The 19,984-nt window shown below is 42.6% G+C and overlaps 1 protein-coding gene across 2 annotated transcripts in view; it reads right to left on the reverse strand.

Moving 5' to 3' along the window:
- Positions 1-19,984, reverse strand: part of CFAP91 (cilia and flagella associated protein 91) — a 587,002-nt gene that overhangs the window by 263,482 nt on the left and 303,536 nt on the right. For both annotated transcript variants that reach the window (XM_085621057.1, XM_085621056.1), the window contains exon 7: positions 6,149-6,326. In XM_085621057.1, coding sequence (XP_085477183.1) covers positions 6,149-6,326 — 178 coding nt within the window. The remainder of the gene's footprint in view (positions 1-6,148; positions 6,327-19,984) is intronic.

Raw genomic sequence — 19,984 nt, forward strand, 5'->3', positions numbered from 1 at the left:
ACTGCAATGGAGAGTGGGTTGGATACAGGAACCAGGTTCGTACCGCTGAACTGTTACTTTCTCAAGTCCGCGCAAAAAACAGCTATTCGCGATGGCGAAGGCCACAAGGAGGTCATGGTTGGCATGAGGAAAAGTTTGGGCATCGCAGATGGTCACTGCTGTAGCGAGAAGAGCCAGTGGCCACAGGAACTTTGTGTTGGCAGTCGACGCGAGCTGACAATGTCGGTGCAAAGTGTAGGTCCCGCAGGAGCCTCGCGTTCGCGGTTGTTGCAGACAGTCACTGTTGGCAGGGAGAGTAGGTGATGCTGGAGTTTTGTGTTGGCGGTCATCATAGGCAGTCGATGCTCAGTATGAAGAGGTCACTTCATGGTCATGAGGAGCCCAAAACCTCTGAATCTTCACCTTTTCTTCTGGAGGAGTCCACTTTGATGCTGGCCAAGGGTTTGGGACCGGGGGGGGGGGGTCACTTCTTGGGGGATCAGGACTCACTACAGCAGAGGCCAGCAGCAGGGCTCAAGCAGGTCCAGGTGGTGCTTTTTTATACGTGGTGCCAGACTTTCTGTGGGGGAATTCCCTGGCCTTCCCCTGGTCCTGGTTCCAAACTCTCTAGTATGACAAATGCAAATGCAAGCTTGGTTTAAGGTTTCTTTCTGTGTGCTGCAGGCAGGGACCTTGGGTGTGTAATCATGGCAGGGCACAACTCTTCCCTAGCCATTCTTTCAGGAAGATCGTCTACCATCACATCTAGACCTTCTTAGTTTCCATGTCTGGAACCAATGCACAACCCACAATAGGAGAACCATTCACAGTCATGTGACCCTGACACGAAGGCACGGTTGGTTTGCGATGCAAAATCACAACTTTGTAAAAGTGGCATTTTCACTTATTAAGAGTAATAAGGCAACCCAGAGTTAGTCCAAGGGAGTGATAGTCTTATAACAGTGCAAAATGACTTTAAGAGTTTTTGACTGCAAGGCCATGTAAAACCTAAACCCACATGTCCCTCTTTTTAAATACCATGCACCCTTTTCATTTGTCATGTATATTAGATAGACCTGGGGAAAAACGCTGTCATTTTTTACCATGTACACGGTTCCTAAGTTGCCTTCTCTTTCACACGATGACTTTTGACACACATTTGCGTGTGAGACAATGGCAGGTTTGTTTCTCTTCTCAAAAACCACCCGGCTCACAGATTCCACTTAAATGTAGCCTTACGGTTAGAGCGCTCGACCACGGAGCTGGGGAACCGGTTTGAGTCTCTGCCAGGTCACTCAACATCCTGTGATTCTGGGCAAATCACTTAATCTTCCCATGCCTAATCAAAATGAATGTGTCCATCTTTAACGAAACTGGTGCTTATTTAAAGCACTCTGATACCCGATGTCTCGGTTCTAGTTCGCGCTATATAATACTCTGAAAAATAAAATGAGAACATTATCATAACTCCTTGAACATCACGTGCAAGGCCTTGACACATATTTTGCAAATGTCATTATTTATTTTCATCCACAAGGCGACAGAGCTATCAATGGAATCATAACAATGTTGGCCTGCCTAAGGTCTTGGCTCAGAAACATGGATGCTTTTCATTATGAATAACAAGCATTTCCAGGATTAGGCAGAGGAGCCCTTTGCTGTCATTGTGAGGTCACTACGTGCTGAACCTTCAGCCCAGCTACTTGTTGATGCCTCTGGATGGGATGTCCAATTTGTGACCAAGTTGGGACTTAAATTCTTTACCATCAGGTAATGGGGTTAGATCATCGTGGTCCTTGGCAGAACACATACACACACCTCAGGCACCTAGGTTGGGGAATGCATATATACATTGTCTTAGTAAGATGGTGGAGCTTTTCGTTCTGTTCACCATCCTTATATTGCTAATCATTTTTATCTGCGTCTGTCTATTGATCATAGCAGCACATATATTCTATACAAGAATCACGCTGGTTCAAAAAAGATTGAAAACGCCTCATTGTATATTCCTTGTGTATTTCGCTGAGAGTAACAGAACACGATGTGAGCTGCATGAAAAGGTTTTAAATCTGTTACCACGAGCCCTGAGAGGGGTTCAGAGTTGTCATGTTCTGTGGTTGCCAAAACCATTTGCTACCTGTCTAGGTTTAGTGGTGCATCTGGTGGCAATGTAGGCTAGCTGGTCTCTAAGACGACATATCCTGCGAGTGGTGCATGGAATCAGTCTGGCACCATCACTATGTTTATGTTGCCCAACAAACGCGCAATTCAAACTGGAAAGTGGGGAAAAACATGGCCCAATGGGTGGGTAGGGCATTTCATAGGGGTGACTTATAAGTATTAAAGATGAACTGTTAGGCTTGGCAAAAGGTTTATTTTTCCAAATCGAAATGGTAGTTTAAAACTGCATTATAGGCTGCAGAGACAGACCAGAGACATGTTTTAAAGGGCTAGTTTAATGGGTGGCACAATGAGTGTGCAGCCCGCTAGCAGCATTTAATTGACAGACCCTGGGTACATATTGTACCCACTATTTATATCTACCATCAGGTATAAGACAATTTTGCAATGTTTTAGGGAACAGGGCAGAAGCACTTTACAACTGATTAGCAGGAACACAGTACACATAGTCCTAAAAGCAAACAAAAAAACAGGTTCAACTAACAAAAGGCAGAAGAAAGCAAAAATCTGGGGTGACCCTTCAGAGAGGACCAGGTCTAAGAAAGGGCTAATCCCTCCAATATGCACAGCTTTCTGAATAGTTGGGATTTACAAACTAACAGACATAGGTTTTGTGTGGCACCCTTAAGCACTCAGATTGGCAATTACAAAGGTGGGGGTCCAGCAACTGCAGGATCCCCCATTAATCCTTCCACCTATTTTTGGTGTATGTCCCCCAAAATGCGAGGGATGCAGGTGGGGGCAGTCTCTTACTACTTTTAGGGTCAGTGTGATTCCTCATGGTCTGGGCCTTTACACCTTTACAGTTATCATACGATCCAGGAAAACCACCCTATTGCTATGGGTGCTATTGAATCTGTTTCCATTGTTAGTACCAGGTGGGAATCCACAATGCCACAGAGCTGGGTACTCAAAGCAGGGAACCCTATCATGCTGCGACCACCAGCAGGGGCCAGTACAGATCAAGAGAAGCAGCAGAGAGGGACAATCAGTGAAGCGCCCCTCCATGCAATGCTGAGAGATCTTGTCTATGAAGGTAAGGATAGAGATGGAACAGCACAACAGCCCATCTCCTAAGCAAAGCCTCATCATCAGATGAGCGCTCTACTAGTTACTGCTTCCCATTAGGGTCACGGTGCTGCCTCATTTGTTGGAGCCAGCAGGTGGATCAAACATTTTCAGTGACTGCATGTCTAGCCGACTTTTCTTTACACGGAGCTGGAACTTTTAGGTGCACCCCAATTTTCTCCAAGCTCTGCTTGTAGGAGTGTCCTAATCTGTTCATTTATTCCAAATTTGGGCATAGCTACCATCTTTATTTTCAAGGGAGGTGCCAGCGAGATCACATCTCAGGTACTTAGATTGTCCGCTTATGTTTGTGGGGGTTCACCTTTATTAAACATCAATTATCCTTTTACTTTTGGGGACCATTCTCACAGTAACAAAGTCAAAAGAACAGCTTCTTTGCCCTCCCTTTATGCATCACACGTCCCTCCTTTCAGAAAACTATCACATACAACCACCAATAGACAATACAAAAACTCAGACATAATGGGGAGCTGCCCCAAAACATGTTAAGAGATTGGTTGGGTCTCATTGGCAGCAGTGTAGCATTTCAATACCCAACATCATCCCTAAGGATTCTACCAATACTACTCCCCCCATTTATCTCTTAAATCTGAAACTTGGGTTGCCATAAAATTGTTTTAGAGCTTGGATATGGAGAACCTACATTCTTCTTTAAATTCTACTATATTTTGCAAACTTGTAAGTTCCCTTCTCAGATGATTTTTGCTCCATTTTCAAATCACTCTGAACTGCTTCAGCCCTTAGTTACAAGGCTATTATCACCATCCTCACAATGAAGCTACTCAAAGGAAAATGCTTTCCTTTTCTGGAACACAGATGCTTTTCAACACTTTTTGAACAATGTAATATAGTGGGATATCATGGATTACTATGTATTGGTCCACCAGGATGATAAACTCATCTCCTCCGAGCCTCTTCCACTTTACCCTGATCCTGAAGTAGATTGCAAACACAAAAAGAGCCAGCTAAAAGGTCTGCATGCCCTTCGTATGCCTTGTCTTATTTCAGCTTCAGAGCCTCCTCATACCGTACATTTATTTGTGAGCTCATTATCATTTACATATGTTTTTTACACAGTTACTATTTTCTGTTTTATTTCTATATATTCATAGTTTAACAATGTTTTCTTATAGTTGGATACAATAGTTCATATGCTAAGTATTCATGAGGTGGATTATTAGGAGAGAAACATAGTAGCTTTAGATGAATATACAAGGGAATTCATACGTTAAGGCTAATTTTTCTGAAAATAATACTGAGAAATATTATATAAAATCTGTGTGAAAAAGAAGCTTCAGCCCTCCCAGGAGCATCTATGACAAACAGGTTGCATCAACATAGACAAAAAAGAGACAAAGACTGGCTTTACCTGCAGACAGGCGACAGACTGGAAAAATATGAACAATGAGCAGATATGATCGTGTGCCATTTAGGAAACCACTGTTGGCAGGATTTTTTGTTAATGTGGACACTAGTAAGAAGTAGTAAGAAAGCGATTGCATCAAAGATTCCATATACAAATTGCTGATAATGTTCATATTATTTACATGTTCATGTTGCTCAGTGGCATAACAAAAATGTATGCCCCGCAGCGGAATGTGAAAATTGTACCCCAAGTCTCCAATATCTTGGGTTTGGGCTGAATGTGGCCCCCCGAAGAGTTGGGGGGCCCTGAGGGGTGGAGGTCCACCAGGAGCCACAGAGGCAGCAGGGAAATTTACTCCTCTGATTTTGCTCACCATAATGCTTATATTTGCAATTATGATTTTTCATATATTCAGCATTAAAACCAGGCTTTGACATATTAATAAAGTCTTTTAAAGTTATGTGGTGGATTTCATGTATGTGCATAATTCAGCTAAGGTGTTCTAGTAACTCATTCAAATAAGATGTATTCCTGACAGTCTCTGCCAGGGTGGCATTGTTGCCCAAAAGGCATTGTCTCCAGGTAAGTTGAGGAACATGTGTGGGTCACAGCAAAGCTGGTAATTTGATTCAAACCAGTGCTTGCTAAGGGCCAAGGAGAATCTGGTGGGCTGTATTTACAAGGGGACTAGTAAATACATATCAAATAAAAGAGGCAGACATATTCCATATATAGGACCAGTTCTTCCAACTGGATTTTAACACTCTTCTGCTTGTTTGCTCTTTTAATTATGTAAGCTAGTGTTCTGAAGGGGGCAATGTGGTGCCCAGAGCTATAAAAAATCTTTAAATAAAGTACTTCACACCTGTCATATGCAGGCAGCTGGACTTTGTGTTTTTTTTAAAGATACCTAAAACACTCTTCTTTCACTGAACACATGTGCACTGTTTGCACGACCTGTTCAACACTTGATAGTTCACAAAGCGGTTTGGTGACTCTACATATGAATTTTAAATATGTTTTGCCATGGGATACAGGCCATGCTATGTATCTCTAGGTGCTTCTATCACATAGATACATGTATCAGCACATTGTTGCTTAGGCCTAGCAAGTAGTATAATCCCCCAATAAAAATATAATTTCCTAATATAAGTCTTGAGACTGATTTTATATTTTTGAACCTAATGGTATGTATTCTTTATTTTATGGTTGGATTAACCGCAACATTCACTCATGTTAATCTAACAGTAACATTTATAGTTGTGCCGTAATCAAGTTATCATACATTAGTGCCACTGTTACAAGTAAAGAGGCTTGAGCTGAATTGAGATCTGAGGCATGTTGCTGCCACTGAAATAATAAAGTAAAATGTGTGGATGTTACTCCATTACCATATGGTAATCCTTTTTGTAAGGCTGTGCAGTAGGGTTATTACAGCATTTGTGTGTTACTATCGGAGTACTCCTCCTTTATAAAAACTCACCCAAAGGAACAGAGCAGTTAGACAGTCATAGGTGAGCATGTTGCACTTACTTTCCTATTTCCTGTTCCCGGAAAGCCCACTCTTTCCTCTCTTGCTCATCCATCATTTTCCTTCTCTTCTCCAGTTGTGACATATCCTGAAGAGAAGGCAGCGTTGCTTCCCATGCACGCTTCTCCCGTGCCCGCTCAATCATCTCCACTTCTGCCAGTCCAGCGGGAAGCCCTCTGCCTTTATTGGTCAAAAAATATTTGTGATTCAGAAAAGGTCTACTATAAATCTACAATGCTCTTGTAAGCATTTGTCTTAATTCATGTAAAGGACAACCTCCTTCCCCACCCTTTATCCTCAGATAGATGCAGCATTCATAGGTTATTTGGGGATAAATCTTTCAAGGAACCAAAGGCTGGCACCACTATTTCCCAAATCCAGTCTTTGCAACCCAGTCGGCTGAGCTGGCCTTTTCTCAGCATTTAAGAAACCTATTTGTCTCTTGAAACCCCAAACCACACATGTTGAGTGTGGTGGGGGAGTGGACAGCAGCTAGAAACAGTGGAGTTCCAGCAGAAGGACTGCTGATCAAGGCTAACAAACACTAAATGAACTTCCTTGCCAGTTATAGCTTATATTGTGTTACACCTCTTTAGCCATTTATATCACAGAAATATGGTAAATGTGTTACCTACTGTGCCCCACTGGCCCTAAATAGACCATCTTTAGTAAGAATTCCAGACTTACTCCTTAGCGAAAAGTGGTGAAATACAAAATGACTCAAGCTAATGGATCACAAGGATTCCCCTTTTAGTAAAGATTAAGGGGGTTGTTTACAGTTTATCTTTCCCTCTGACTCTATTCTGCTTTGGATCGGACAAGAAGTAAGGCAATCATGACACTTAACGTGTTCCTCATCTGTGTGATTTACATTACCAATGTTCCACAAGTGACACACATAACCAATGTTCCACTCATGAAGGGAGGTTTTCCTCGGGTGTGGACATGGTTTCCCTGACATTCATGGGCAGAAGTTTTGCTGGCAGGATTAAGTTGAAGGGGCTTTCCTTAATTACCGACCACTCAAACACCATTCTCCCCATTGAGCAGACTGAAAACTGCAGCTCTCTAAATAGAGAGGATATCCCACAATCTTCATCTGATGTCCCATTACCGCCCACCTCTATATGAGGGCCTAAGCATGATAGTTTACAAGGGTGACGAAACACAATCTCAGCAATCTCTCTCATATCATCAGAGATATCTCCAAAAACCTTTCTAGTGAAAAGCTAATGTTTTAAAATCCCTAATTGATAAAAAAAGAGCAAAATGCTAAAAACACATTGAAAAAACCTTGAACCCTTAAAGATCCAAACGGTGCCTTAGACCTCTTCCAACTTTGCAGTATTGCACTAGAGCATGGACACCAACAGGAAACTCATGCTCTGAAAAATGTCCTTGAACGAATGGAGAACCAGTGTTACAGGTAATTAGCTTGCACTCCCTCCGATTGGGGAAAGACTATAAATCCTTTAATGGAGATTACTTGATAGTGAAATGCTGGCTGACAAAAAATTGTGACAGCCTGAGTTTGCCTTAGTTGTAATTTAAAACCCATACATTTGGACTTGGACTAATCCAGTCTAGACAAATGTTAGCCTGGATAATTGTTTTCTTTTACTCAAAGGAAGGAGTTGGACTACTTCTCTGACATCAGCCAATTGGCTTGAGTGGTGAAAGAAAGACTGTTGTCTGAGTTGGTACCACATTTTCTCTACTGTACAGTAGTAGATTTGTACTCTTCCTTGTGACTGGGCTACTTGAAAGGAGAAGGTGGATTCACTTGAATGCCAGTTGGGAAGATTTCTGATTCTAATCTATTTAACATGGCTGCTTATTTGCGAATATCCATGTTTCAACATAATCAAGGCAAAACGTAAAAGTTTAGAGTTAATGCAGGGTTTACTCTGTGGTAAATAATTTAATTACCGGGACTTAATTTGATACAGAAACATAATAAAATAGCTCAGTAAATAAGAGGCAGAATCCGTGGTATTAGAGGTTCGGAATGGGCTTTATTCCAGTGGTTGATTATAATCGGTTGCTCCAGGTTCCATCACCACGAAGGTTCAGGAAGTGAAGTACATACATTATTGACAATCAATTACTTTTATACAATAGGCATTACAGTGAAGCAAATACAAGAGGCGTAACAATTGATAGTGGTGATAATATATTCGTACGTAGCAAAAATAGGCGTAACTGGGAGTGATTTAAAGAACGTCATCAGATGTGATGTCATAAGAGGGTGGTTACATGAAAGAATTTCGCAATGTCAGCAGAAATACTTGGCAGATATGCGCGCGCAGCAGCATGACGTGTAATTGACGTGCAACTAGGGGGTGAAGGGGACTTGACATTTAGCTCTACATGTGGCGACAGAAGTCTGGAGGGTCAAGTCAACCTAATCCCAAATCATATCTAACATCCTATGTTTAAAGAACTATGTTATCCAAAAGAGAGGTTTCTTCGAGTAGAATCTTATTCTATACTGACTATACTGACTGTTAGTGCGTGTACAAGCGTCTAAGTGTCTATACTAGATGCGAGGGCGGAATCTTCCATAATAACAGGGCTATGAATTACTTGCATGAAGACGGAGAAGCCGGGCCTTTGCTCGGTAGCTGGAAGAATGTTTACTTAAACTACTAGACAGGAATGCATCGGGCAGGGAACGGAGCAGATAACTTCGAAGGTGAAATACAGTTTTTGGCAGACAGCAGGCTGATGTCAGGCTTCGTGAGCCGCGCAGAGAATGAGACAAAGTTCATGGTCACAGATGCAGGCTCAGACTGGAGCTTCAGAGGCAGAAAGCAAGAAAAGTTTGATGACAGAATCAGGGCCTACTTGCCTGGACTGTAAAATGGCATAAGTGAACCATATAAAGCCGGTGGCCTTTCATACTTAGGAATGGAATATCCGGCCTATTCATGGCGGATCTGACAGAGGACATGTTAACGGTGGACGCACATGTATTTGCGTCTTCATAACTGGAACTGGAGGGAACATACATGTACTTGTAACATGCACATAGAACCGTTGGGGTCCAAGATAGGGGACATAACTGACCAGAAAAATCCATATTTCCACATTCCCTCCTTGTCCCCTACTTGCCCGTCAAGAGATATCAATCTTCATCAATCCGTTGATCTGTTCATATAGCATCATTTGTTCTTCTTTTTTCTTCTGGGACGAATGAAATCTTGGTGATGGGACACACGATGTGGCACACAGACCACAAATCGCTGGTCCACATTGTAGGCATAGACAGCAACTGAATAGTATGAGAAAGCCAATACCTAGGAAAGATAGGACCTTCCATCCAAAGGTAGATAATACACTCCAAAACCAACCGGACCAAGTCCAGGTGCCTGGATTCTGGTGTATCTGGCTTACAATCTTATGAAGGCGAGTTATGGCTTTATATACAGATGGCGAATTTTCTGGTATGAAAATGCAACAACTTGATCCGATGACCCTACAAGCTCCGCCCCTATCGGCCAAGATGACGTCAAGGACAAGACGATTTTGAAGCACAACAATCCGCATAGCAGACTGTTCTTCTGTTAAATTGCCTAAGGCGGAAATAGTTTCGTTCACTACTGCTTCAAGGGTTCTGGTTAATCTACATATCAGCTTACTATTAGTAACTGTACCTATATAGGGAAAGAGACCTTTATTGAAATCTGTGTATTTTTCCCATGCTGTTTCGGTGTAATCGACTATTGGGAGATCTCTCCTTACTCTAGTATATACTAAATGAGTATTTCTGTGATAATCAGGAGGAGCTAGAAAAACAGGTGGCAAAAGAAATCCAATGTAGCAGGTACCATCCCAATCTAGAGGCAAACGTACATATGCCGTCTGACCACATATGAAATAGGAATGGCGGGAAGCTCTAAATGTAGACTTGCCTTGATCACTAAATTCTACTACAGTGGTGCATCTACTATGGCCCATATGTATGGAACCATTCTTTCTTACACATAATTCACCTTTTACTGGAAATATTGACATAGCGGGCAAAATTGGAGTAGCTTCGGATTCGACATTTAGGATCATGAGATTAAGCGTAAAATTACCTAATCCATACACTTCATTTTCTAGATCAGTTCCTGTTCTCTGGGGAAGTCCCTCCTTGTTAGGGTGGCAGACTTTAAGCAAAACTAAGTTCAAATTTCCCCATACCCAGTTATCTTGATAAACTGCAGAATTCGAATCTAGGGAATTGATTAAGCTAAACCATGCTCCACAGGAGCCGTTGTGTGTGAACGGGTATGGAAAGAGAGGTAGAATTCCTTTATAATTCTGATAGGGAGGGAGTCGGCCACATATCCAACAATTTGTAGCATTGCTAACCTGATGGGAATGGTGTAACATATTAATAAACGTGTTATTGCGCAGCGCAAATCTATAAGACAACTCAAGCGGAGGTAATTCACTAAAAGAATGTTCGGCAGTAACATTGTAAACATGTCTAGAAATAGGATAATATATGTGCAACAATATACTTGCAGTAATTATTAAAAGACTTAAGAAAAACAAAATTATTAATGTCACTATGCAATGACTACGCAGTGATTTACAGTACGCCTGTCGTTTCAACATTTTTCGGGTGTTTTCTCTATTCAGGTCCAAGGGATACATGTCAGAGACAATTCAACCGCTTCACCTTGGAGAGGACTTAAACAATCAAATTGCTCGACTGATTGGGCCTGAGCTTTAGTTTATAATGTTCGGAATTACTTTTTTCCACAAAAGGAAGTTTTGAGTCAATGGGTGAAGACACACGAGGTGTGGTATTCACATCTGCTGGTAGTCCATGAAATTTCTTGATATGACTTGAATGAATCCAGCCTTTTCTGCCCTCGATCTTCACGGCTGTCCTTGTGGTGAGCAACACCAGCTGAGGCAACTTCCACCTAGGTTCCAGCTGAGTCTTTCGATCAAAGTTCCTCACGAGGACCAAGTCTCCCGGAACTACGTCATGGGGTTTCACCTCAGTGTTGTCAGGAAAAGCTGCAGCTACCTGTGAACGACAAGATTGTAGTGCAGACATCAAGGAAGCCAAGTAATCTGTCAGCATATTACAGTCAATATCAGTTATTTTGCGTGGTATGGGCGTCCCCCACATATTTGGTGGTCTGCCGAAGATCACTTCATACGGGGATAGCCCTGTTCGAGAGTGTGCTACCATTCTCATGTAAAAGAGTGCAACTGGTAATGCTACTACCCAGTCGACACCTTTCTCTCTGCAGATTTTGGACAATCTTATTTTCAGGATCTGATTATGTCTTTCTACGAGACCTGCTGCTTCGGGGTGTCGGACACAGTGGAATTTCCACTGATAGCCTAACAAAAGTGAAACGTGTTTCATTAATTCGGACGAGAACGGCTGGCCGTTATCTGAGTGAACAACACGTGGTAAACCGTATCGTGGGAAGAATTCTCGAACCAACTGTTTGGCAGTAGTCGGGGCAGTGTAATCTGAAACCGGGTATGCCTCCGTCCAACGGGAAAGAGCACACACAACTACGAGAACATATTTGAATCCTCTACATCGTTCCATCTGGATATAATCCATCTGGAGGACTTCAAAAGGATGATCAGGAGGCTGAAATCCATCCTGTTCTACGGGAACGCTTTTTCCTGGGTTGAACTGGCAACAGATCATACAGGTACGAACTTTTTGTTTGGCTGCTGCTCGTAAATGTTTATTGAACCAAATGTGTTGAATGCTATCTAGCATAGCTTTTTCTCCTAGATGTGCTGGACTATGTACAGTGTTAATTATAACTTGGACCATTGAATCAGGAAGGAACCACACAGACTTTTCCTTCATCATCCATCCTTGATCGGTTTGGATCCCTCCTAATTCAGTCCATTTCTTTATTTCGTCTGGTGTAGCATGTGTCTGTATATCAATTACGTCAAGAGTAGGATCTTTAACCGTCATACAATGTGTTGCCGTCGGGACTATTGTCTTTGTCATGTCGGATGTTTGAGTTTGAGCAGTCTGTTTAGCTGTTCTGTCAGCTAAATCATTGCCTTGAGAAATGATATCAGTAACTTTCGTATGAGCTTTACATTTCATAATTGATATTGCAGTGGGTAGATGTATTGCCTCTAATAAGGCATGAATGAGGGGTCCGTGCTGAATGTGGGTACCGTGAGAAGTTAAATAACCTCTCTCTCGCCACAGCACGCCGAAGTCATGTACAACTCCGAATGCATAACGTGAATCAGTGTATATGTTGACTTTTTTATTTGTGGCTTGAATACAGGCTTGTGTCAGAGCGACGAGCTCTGCTGCTTGAGCTGACAAGGTATTTATGCAATTTGTTTCAATGATTTCAGTATCTGTTGTGACTGCGTAAGCGGCCACTAGTTCTCCTGTACCTTTTCTCATACATGAACCATCTACATACAACGTCAGGTCTGGGTCTGACAATGGGACATCGGTCAAGTCTTGTCTGGGTTTCGTCGTAATTGTAATAACATCAATACAGTCATGGGCTAGTGGGTCTGTTCCGATTACAGGTAAAAGTGTGGCAGGATTCAATGTGTTACAGCGTCTGATTTCTATATGTGGCTGAAACAGTGTTAGTTCGTACCCTGTAAGTCTTGCTATAGTCAAATGTTGTGTTTGCGTTCGATTCACAAGAACCTCCACTGCATGTGGTACTTGTACTGTCAATGGATGTCCTAACACTATGGCATCGCTTTGTCTGATTGCTAAAGCTGTCGCTGCCACTGATTTCAGGCACGCAGGCAGAGCCTGAGCTACGGGATCTAATGTACTAGAAAAATAAGCACATGGTTTGTGTGCTCCTGCTTGTTCCTGTGTGAGTACTGACAAGGCAGTACCTTCTCGTTCTGTAACAAAGAGTGTAAACTGTTTACTGTAACATGGTGTTGCTAAAACAGGTGCTTGGCATAGAGCTTTCTTTAAGCTTTCAAAAGCTTGTGTATGTTCCTGAGTCCAAGGGAGAACAGTCGATGTGGCTGCCTCCTGTGTTGTCAACTGAATGAGTGGTTTTGCTAGAAATGCATACTGAGGGATCCACTGCCTACAATATGAAGTGAGGCCTATAAAAGCCCGTACCTCCTTTTGTGTCTTGGGTATTGGCATGTTAGCTATTAACTGAATGCGGTCGGGTGTAAGCTGCCTCCCCTCCTTGGACAGCGAGTGTCCAAGATAAACAACTCGCTGGACACAGAATTGCAGCTTAGAAGGGGACACCTTGTGCCCCTTTTCGGCTAGAAATCGTAAAACTGTCAGTGATGCTTTCTCACATTCGGGTTCGCTTCTAGCGGTGATCAGCAGATCATCGACATATTGAAGCAAGGCAGTGTTAACTGGCATGTGGATACTGTCGAGTTCTCGTTTCAGTGCTTGGCTATAGATGCTGGGGCTTTCTGTAAATCCTTGAGGTGCGCGTGAGAATTTGAAGCTACGTCCATTTAAACTAAATCCGAACAAATATTGGCTTTCCGGATCTATTGGGACGCTGAAAAAAGCATTCTTGAGATCAATTACAGTAAAGAATGTTGCTTCGGAATCAATAGCTGTCAGTAATGACGAGATATCAGGGACCACAGGGAATTGTGGCACTATGCATTTGTTTAATTCGCGCAAATCAATAACCAATCGATATACTGGCGGGGCCTTCGGATCTGTTCGTTTGAGAATCGGAATTATCGGTGAATTACATACATTGGAGTCTGTTTCTACAACCACTCCTTGGGCAATGAGCTCGTCAATGATTTGTAGTAAAGCCACTACAGCATCTGGTGGTAACTTGTATTGTCGCATTCGTGGTAGTACCACTCCTGCCTTTAGTGTAACTCGATATGGTGTAATATTCATGCAACCAACATCAGTAGGGCCTTGTGCCCATAGATGTGTAGGTAAAGTCTGCAATCGGGGATCCATGTCTCTAGACACATAATGACCTTTAAAATCACGTAAAAACAATCTTACTCCTTCCGGAGAACAACATATTATAGCTCCTAGAGCTTTCAGTGTTTTTATTCCTAACAGGTTTTCTGGACATGATTTAGTAAGCAATAAATCTGTAGTTCGGGTCAAAGGTCCTATCGTAAGTGGAAGAGGTTGTGACACTTCATTAACAATAGGTTTTCCTGAAAAACCAAGGGAAATATTCTGTGAGCCTGAGAGGGGTGCCCCTGGAACTTCACTACGTTTTATAGTTGTTCGACTTGCCCCTGTATCGAGTAAAAATTTTCTGTCTTGGCCTAATAATTCACTGTGTACATAAGGTCCTTCTTGATCTACAGGGATCTCGATAAGGGGTAAGTCAACTTCCCTCTCTAGGCTGGTTCATGCGTATCGTTGATAATCAGGGTAGTCATACTGTGCGGTCTGGTACAGCTGTCGTGTCGTGGTTTGTGTGGCAGCAGCAGGCAACGCTGGTGCGGCTGGCACAAACTGTATAGACTGTTGTGGAGCTGGCATGGACTGTGCATGCTGTAAGGCTCCTTGTTCATTCTGATCCTGTCTAAGTGGCCGTGGTCTTTCTTTTGTAATACCTGTGGCGATATTACGCTTCAGGACTGGACAATCGTGTACATAATGACCTAGTTGTTTACAATAGTTGCATGTCCCTTTTACAGGTCCTGCTGAATCACCGGAATGTGTCGTACCCTTTTTATGTCCTTCAGCTGGAACTGTCTGGGAGACTAGCATTTTCATTTTCGTGTCTTTCATGCGTCTTTGTTCATGATCTTGTTCCTCTCTAATTCTATTGTGATGATACTGTAACATTTGTAACATTTGTGATGGAGTGTTACCTTGCCAGGTACTCTCGAATTTTAATACTCTATTCTTCACTTGGGGCAAGGAATTTTCAACTAATTTTGTCACAAACAGATGTGGGTATGATTCGCTACTTGCTTTTATGCCACTATTTATACCAAAACATTTTTCAAATCGTGCATAGAAATCACTAGTGTCTTCATCTTGCTTTTGTTTACAGGCTGAAATTGCACCCCAGTCTTCCTTTTTCGTGGTTAATAAACGTGGCAGTACCTGTACTAGTAAACCTGGCAGTGCTTTAGTTTTGTCCCCAAGCCCCGAACCTGGACCTCGGGCCTTTTCTTCATTTTCTAATGCTGTCCAATCTATCTTTTGGTCTCCCACCTCCCACTCTTTTTCCTTGAGTTTTTCATAAATGCCAGCAGGCATCAATACCTTTAATATGGTCATAATGTCGGGATAGGTATACTCTCCCATGAGTAACATGTCTTTAATTTCTCGGTGGAAACCCGCTGGGTCTTTGTCATGACTGGGTACCACTTTCTTCATTTCTAACAATTCTATTTTCGATATGGGCGTATATACGAATACGCGTTTAAACTCATTGTCCTCGCCTTTTATTGGGTGCACTTCTCGTAAGGGATTCTGTCTGTCCATGTAATACGTGGTTCTTTCCTTGATGGGCAATGAGACATGTTCTGGGCATACAAAAAGAATGTACTGCTTTCTTGATTCTAGTATTTCTTTAATTAGCTTAGTACCTGAACCTCTCCATCTATTCGTGAGTAATTCAGTCAATATATCAGGTAAGGGACCAGGATCTGAATGTTGGCTTTTATATAGTATAAGAAGTTGTTGGATCATATAAATCCCAGCTAAACGCTGTTCATCTGGGGTGAGATTCAAAAATGTGTGTGTTATTGTATCATCACTATACTTCCCGGGACTGTCAACCCAATGGACAGCTGACCTGGCTAATTCTTGTTCATCCATAGAATCGAGAAAATGATAACCCCTTCGTTCTCGGAGTAATTTGTCAGCTGCTTGGAATGAATGCTCGTTAGACCTTATATTTATTATTGGTGTTTGGAAATTCCTGTTATTTTCTAGACATATCGGACGTATCGGGTCAGTAAGACATCTAGTACTATTACAAGATCTTCCTCTACCTACATAGGCTATAGTTTCTGACTGTCCTGTGGGCAGTCCTGATCCTTCTTCCTCGCTTTGTTCGAACTGGTCTACCGCTAATCTTTCTTCGTGTAGGCGTTCTATTTCTTTACGGATCTTTCGGCACATGGCTATTATACAGTTTTGCTTATCATGTCTCCCTTCTGATATATTCTGGCTCCATCTGGTAAGAATTTGCATTGCTTCCGGGTCTACCCCCGGTCGGTCTTGATTTCTGATCACACAATTTATAAGGAAACGTAACAGTTCCCCCTGTATCTCCACTTTCTGGTATTCCATAGCTCTGTTAATACATTCAGAATCTCGCCCTGTTTGGACAAAATGGTATATATTATCTAGATGCGCAGTCATTCCTGGTAACTTCCCTAAATACACCGCGGCTCGTCTGATACGTAATGATGCCAGGGTCATTTCGTCCTCTTTTCCGGGCACAGGGTCATATCTACAATCTATAAGAAGTTCCTTAAGCGTACGGGCATTTATGAGTTTGGGGGTACGTGAATGTGCAGATTCTTGAAAAGTAAGTTTATTTATTCTGGGTGGCGTAGAAAAGATATTGGTAGCACCTCCGGTAGCCCCGTCTGGGGTATCGGGTGTGAAAGGATTCGTTGAACGTGATACAGCAACTATAGGTGTGGATACAGCTATAGAAGTAGCTGTAGGAACAGATGCAGAAACAGATGTGCTTGCCGGAACTTGTGTCAGAACTTGTTGCTGTAGGGATACGGGTACTGGATCTTGGCGTTGAACCTCCCTGGCAGGCGGTCTATGTGGGGCGGGATTAGCATACTCGGGAGCTGCGTCATCTAAATATGAGGAAAGAAAAACATCTTCTGCGGTTCTAGGATGCCCCTTGGGATGTACCTTTATTGGAAATAATGGGGTTGGTAAGTCTTTTGGTATCTCCGGAGTAGCCTTAGGTAATCCTTCTGCCAGAAGGGGATACATACCATTCATAAGGGCATGTCTTTGTCTGTCTACTTGTTCTGATTTCACTCGTGCACCTTCTTCAATTAATAGATTTTCTCGGACTTCATTTGAATTCTCTTTACTCTTCTCTTCCTGTCTACGTGCTTTTTCTGTACGTCTATACGATTCTTTACGCCATAATTCAATGGCGTCTTTCTGTGATTGTCTAGCTTTCTTTTTCCATAATTCTTCCTCTACTTTCACGATGCACTCTGCATCCCAGGTCCCAGCCGCGGGCCACCTCTGACTTTCTGGTAATTCCTTAGTGTAGTCTACCCATAAATCAAGAAATAATATAGCATCTAAGCCATGTTTATGATACATGAAGTACCCTGGAGTGTCCCTAGGAGGAATAGGAACGGCTTCTTCGAGTACCCCTTTTCTAGTTGTGATCTGTCTTAATTTCGAAAAGAGCGGCATATTGAGAACTGATCTGATACTTGATCTTGAACAAACTTAATACAGTAATCACAATAATGAACAGTCATTCATACCACAATATGCAGAACGTACTAAAAACATTTAACATTTAACATTTAACTGAGCAACAATGATGATGACGATCTAAGGAAAACTTAATCACTAAACATAATACTCGACTTGAACTGAATTATTCTGAATTTATATACTTGATATACTAGATATACTGCTAAACAGTACAGATACACTGCTGGAACAGTGCAGACCGGATTTGTGTACCCAAACCCGTCTGGACCGGCACAACTTATGTGCACGCCAGAACGCCTCCCCAGTAATGGTACTCACCGGGTAGCTCGAAAACGGAAGGCCTCGGAAACTGAACTGAACTTGAACCGGACTGGACTCGACTCGAACACTTCGGACACTGGACTCGACTTGGGACTTCCGAAACTGGTGGGCCTCTGTATACCTCGGATCTTGCTCTCTCAGCTAGGCTCTGGTCGGGATACTTCGCACTTCTCACCGCCTCGTCTGGGTGTTGATCGCAGCCTCAGTCGCCCCCGCTTGACCGGAGGGAGATACAGGAAATCCTGCTGGTACGCGTTATTGTCCGTCCAGCTGTGGCAGGAGACCGGACCTGCAACGCACCACCGGCGCGTGAGATGAGAAAGTGTCCCTGTTCGGGCGCCATTCATGTGGTAAATAATTTAATTACCGGGACTTAATTTGATACAGAAACATAATAAAATAGCTCAGTAAATAAGAGGCAGAATCCGTGGTATTAGAGGTTCGGAATGGGCTTTATTCCAGTGGTTGATTATAATCGGTTGCTCCAGGTTCCATCACCACGAAGGTTCAGGAAGTGAAGTACATACATTATTGACAATCAATTACTTTTATACAATAGGCATTACAGTGAAGCAAATACAAGAGGCGTAACAATTGATAGTGGTGATAATATATTCGTACGTAGCAAAAATAGGCGTAACTGGGAGTGATTTAAAGAACGTCATCAGATGTGATGTCATAAGAGGGTGGTTACATGAAAGAATTTCGCAATGTCAGCAGCAATACTTGGCAGATATGCGCGCGCAGCAGCATGACGTGTAATTGACGTGCAACTAGGGGGTGAAGGGGACTTGACATTTAGCTCTACATGTGGCGACAGAAGTCTGGAGGGTCAAGTCAACCTAATCCCAAATCATATCTAACATCCTATGTTTAAAGAACTATGTTATCCAAAAGAGAGGTTTCTTCGAGTAGAATCTTATTCTATACTGACTATACTGACTGTTAGTGCGTGTACAAGCGTCTAAGTGTCTATACTAGATGCGAGGGCGGAATCTTCCATAATAACAGGGCTATGAATTACTTGCATGAAGACGGAGAAGCCGGGCCTTTGCTCGGTAGCTGGAAGAATGTTTACTTAAACTACTAGACAGGAATGCATCGGGCAGGGAACGGAGCAGATAACTTCGAAGGTGAAATACAGTTTTTGGCAGACAGCAGGCTGATGTCAGGCTTCGTGAGCCGCGCAGAGAATGAGACAAAGTTCATGGTCACAGATGCAGGCTCAGACTGGAGCTTCAGAGGCAGAAAGCAAGAAAAGTTTGATGACAGAATCAGGGCCTACTTGCCTGGACTGTAAAATGGCATAAGTGAACCATATAAAGCCGGTGGCCTTTCATACTTAGGAATGGAATATCCGGCCTATTCATGGCGGATCTGACAGAGGACATGTTAACGGTGGACGCACATGTATTTGCGTCTTCATAACTGGAACTGGAGGGAACATACATGTACTTGTAACATGCACATAGAACCGTTGGGGTCCAAGATAGGGGACATAACTGACCAGAAAAATCCATATTTCCACAACTCCATGACAAAGTGGATGTACTTAAAATACATGAGATAAGTGACTGTGCAAATGATTTAAATGCCAAGGATAAGAGGTCAAGGACAAAGCACAGCTGGCGATTCCTAGATTTAGCTGTAGACATGAAAGATGAATGTGGTGATCAACAGCATCAAATGCAGCAGCTGTGGGTCTCTCTGGCTTGAGGGGCAGATGTATTTTGAATTCCTATCACATCTTTTATTTACCTGCTTCACCAATAGGGAGTGGCTCTTGTTGAACTAAGAATACACTTTTTTGCCACACAAGGCATTTTTCATCTTCTATTTCTGAACCAGCAAACATTACTACATGTAGGTCTTATCAATCACACAAAAAATAACTGCTAAAAAAACACAAAGGAGCCATCAATAGATAGAGGACTCCGTTCAATAGCATAGGTGATTGCGCTGATACTAAACTCTTAGGACCTGATTACGAGTCTGGCGGTGGGAGAACAGACCGCCACCCTGGCAGCCAACTCCCGCATCGCCAAACCTGAGTGCCCACCGCCCGCCAGATTACGAGTTTCTTCATGCCTGGTGGGCTTTTTTCGGCGGTCCGACAGCAGTGCATCTGAAA

Source organism: Triturus cristatus, chromosome 8 (assembly GCF_964204655.1).
Source record: "Triturus cristatus chromosome 8, aTriCri1.1, whole genome shotgun sequence".
In the NCBI taxonomy this organism is placed as follows: domain Eukaryota; kingdom Metazoa; phylum Chordata; class Amphibia; order Caudata; family Salamandridae; genus Triturus; species Triturus cristatus.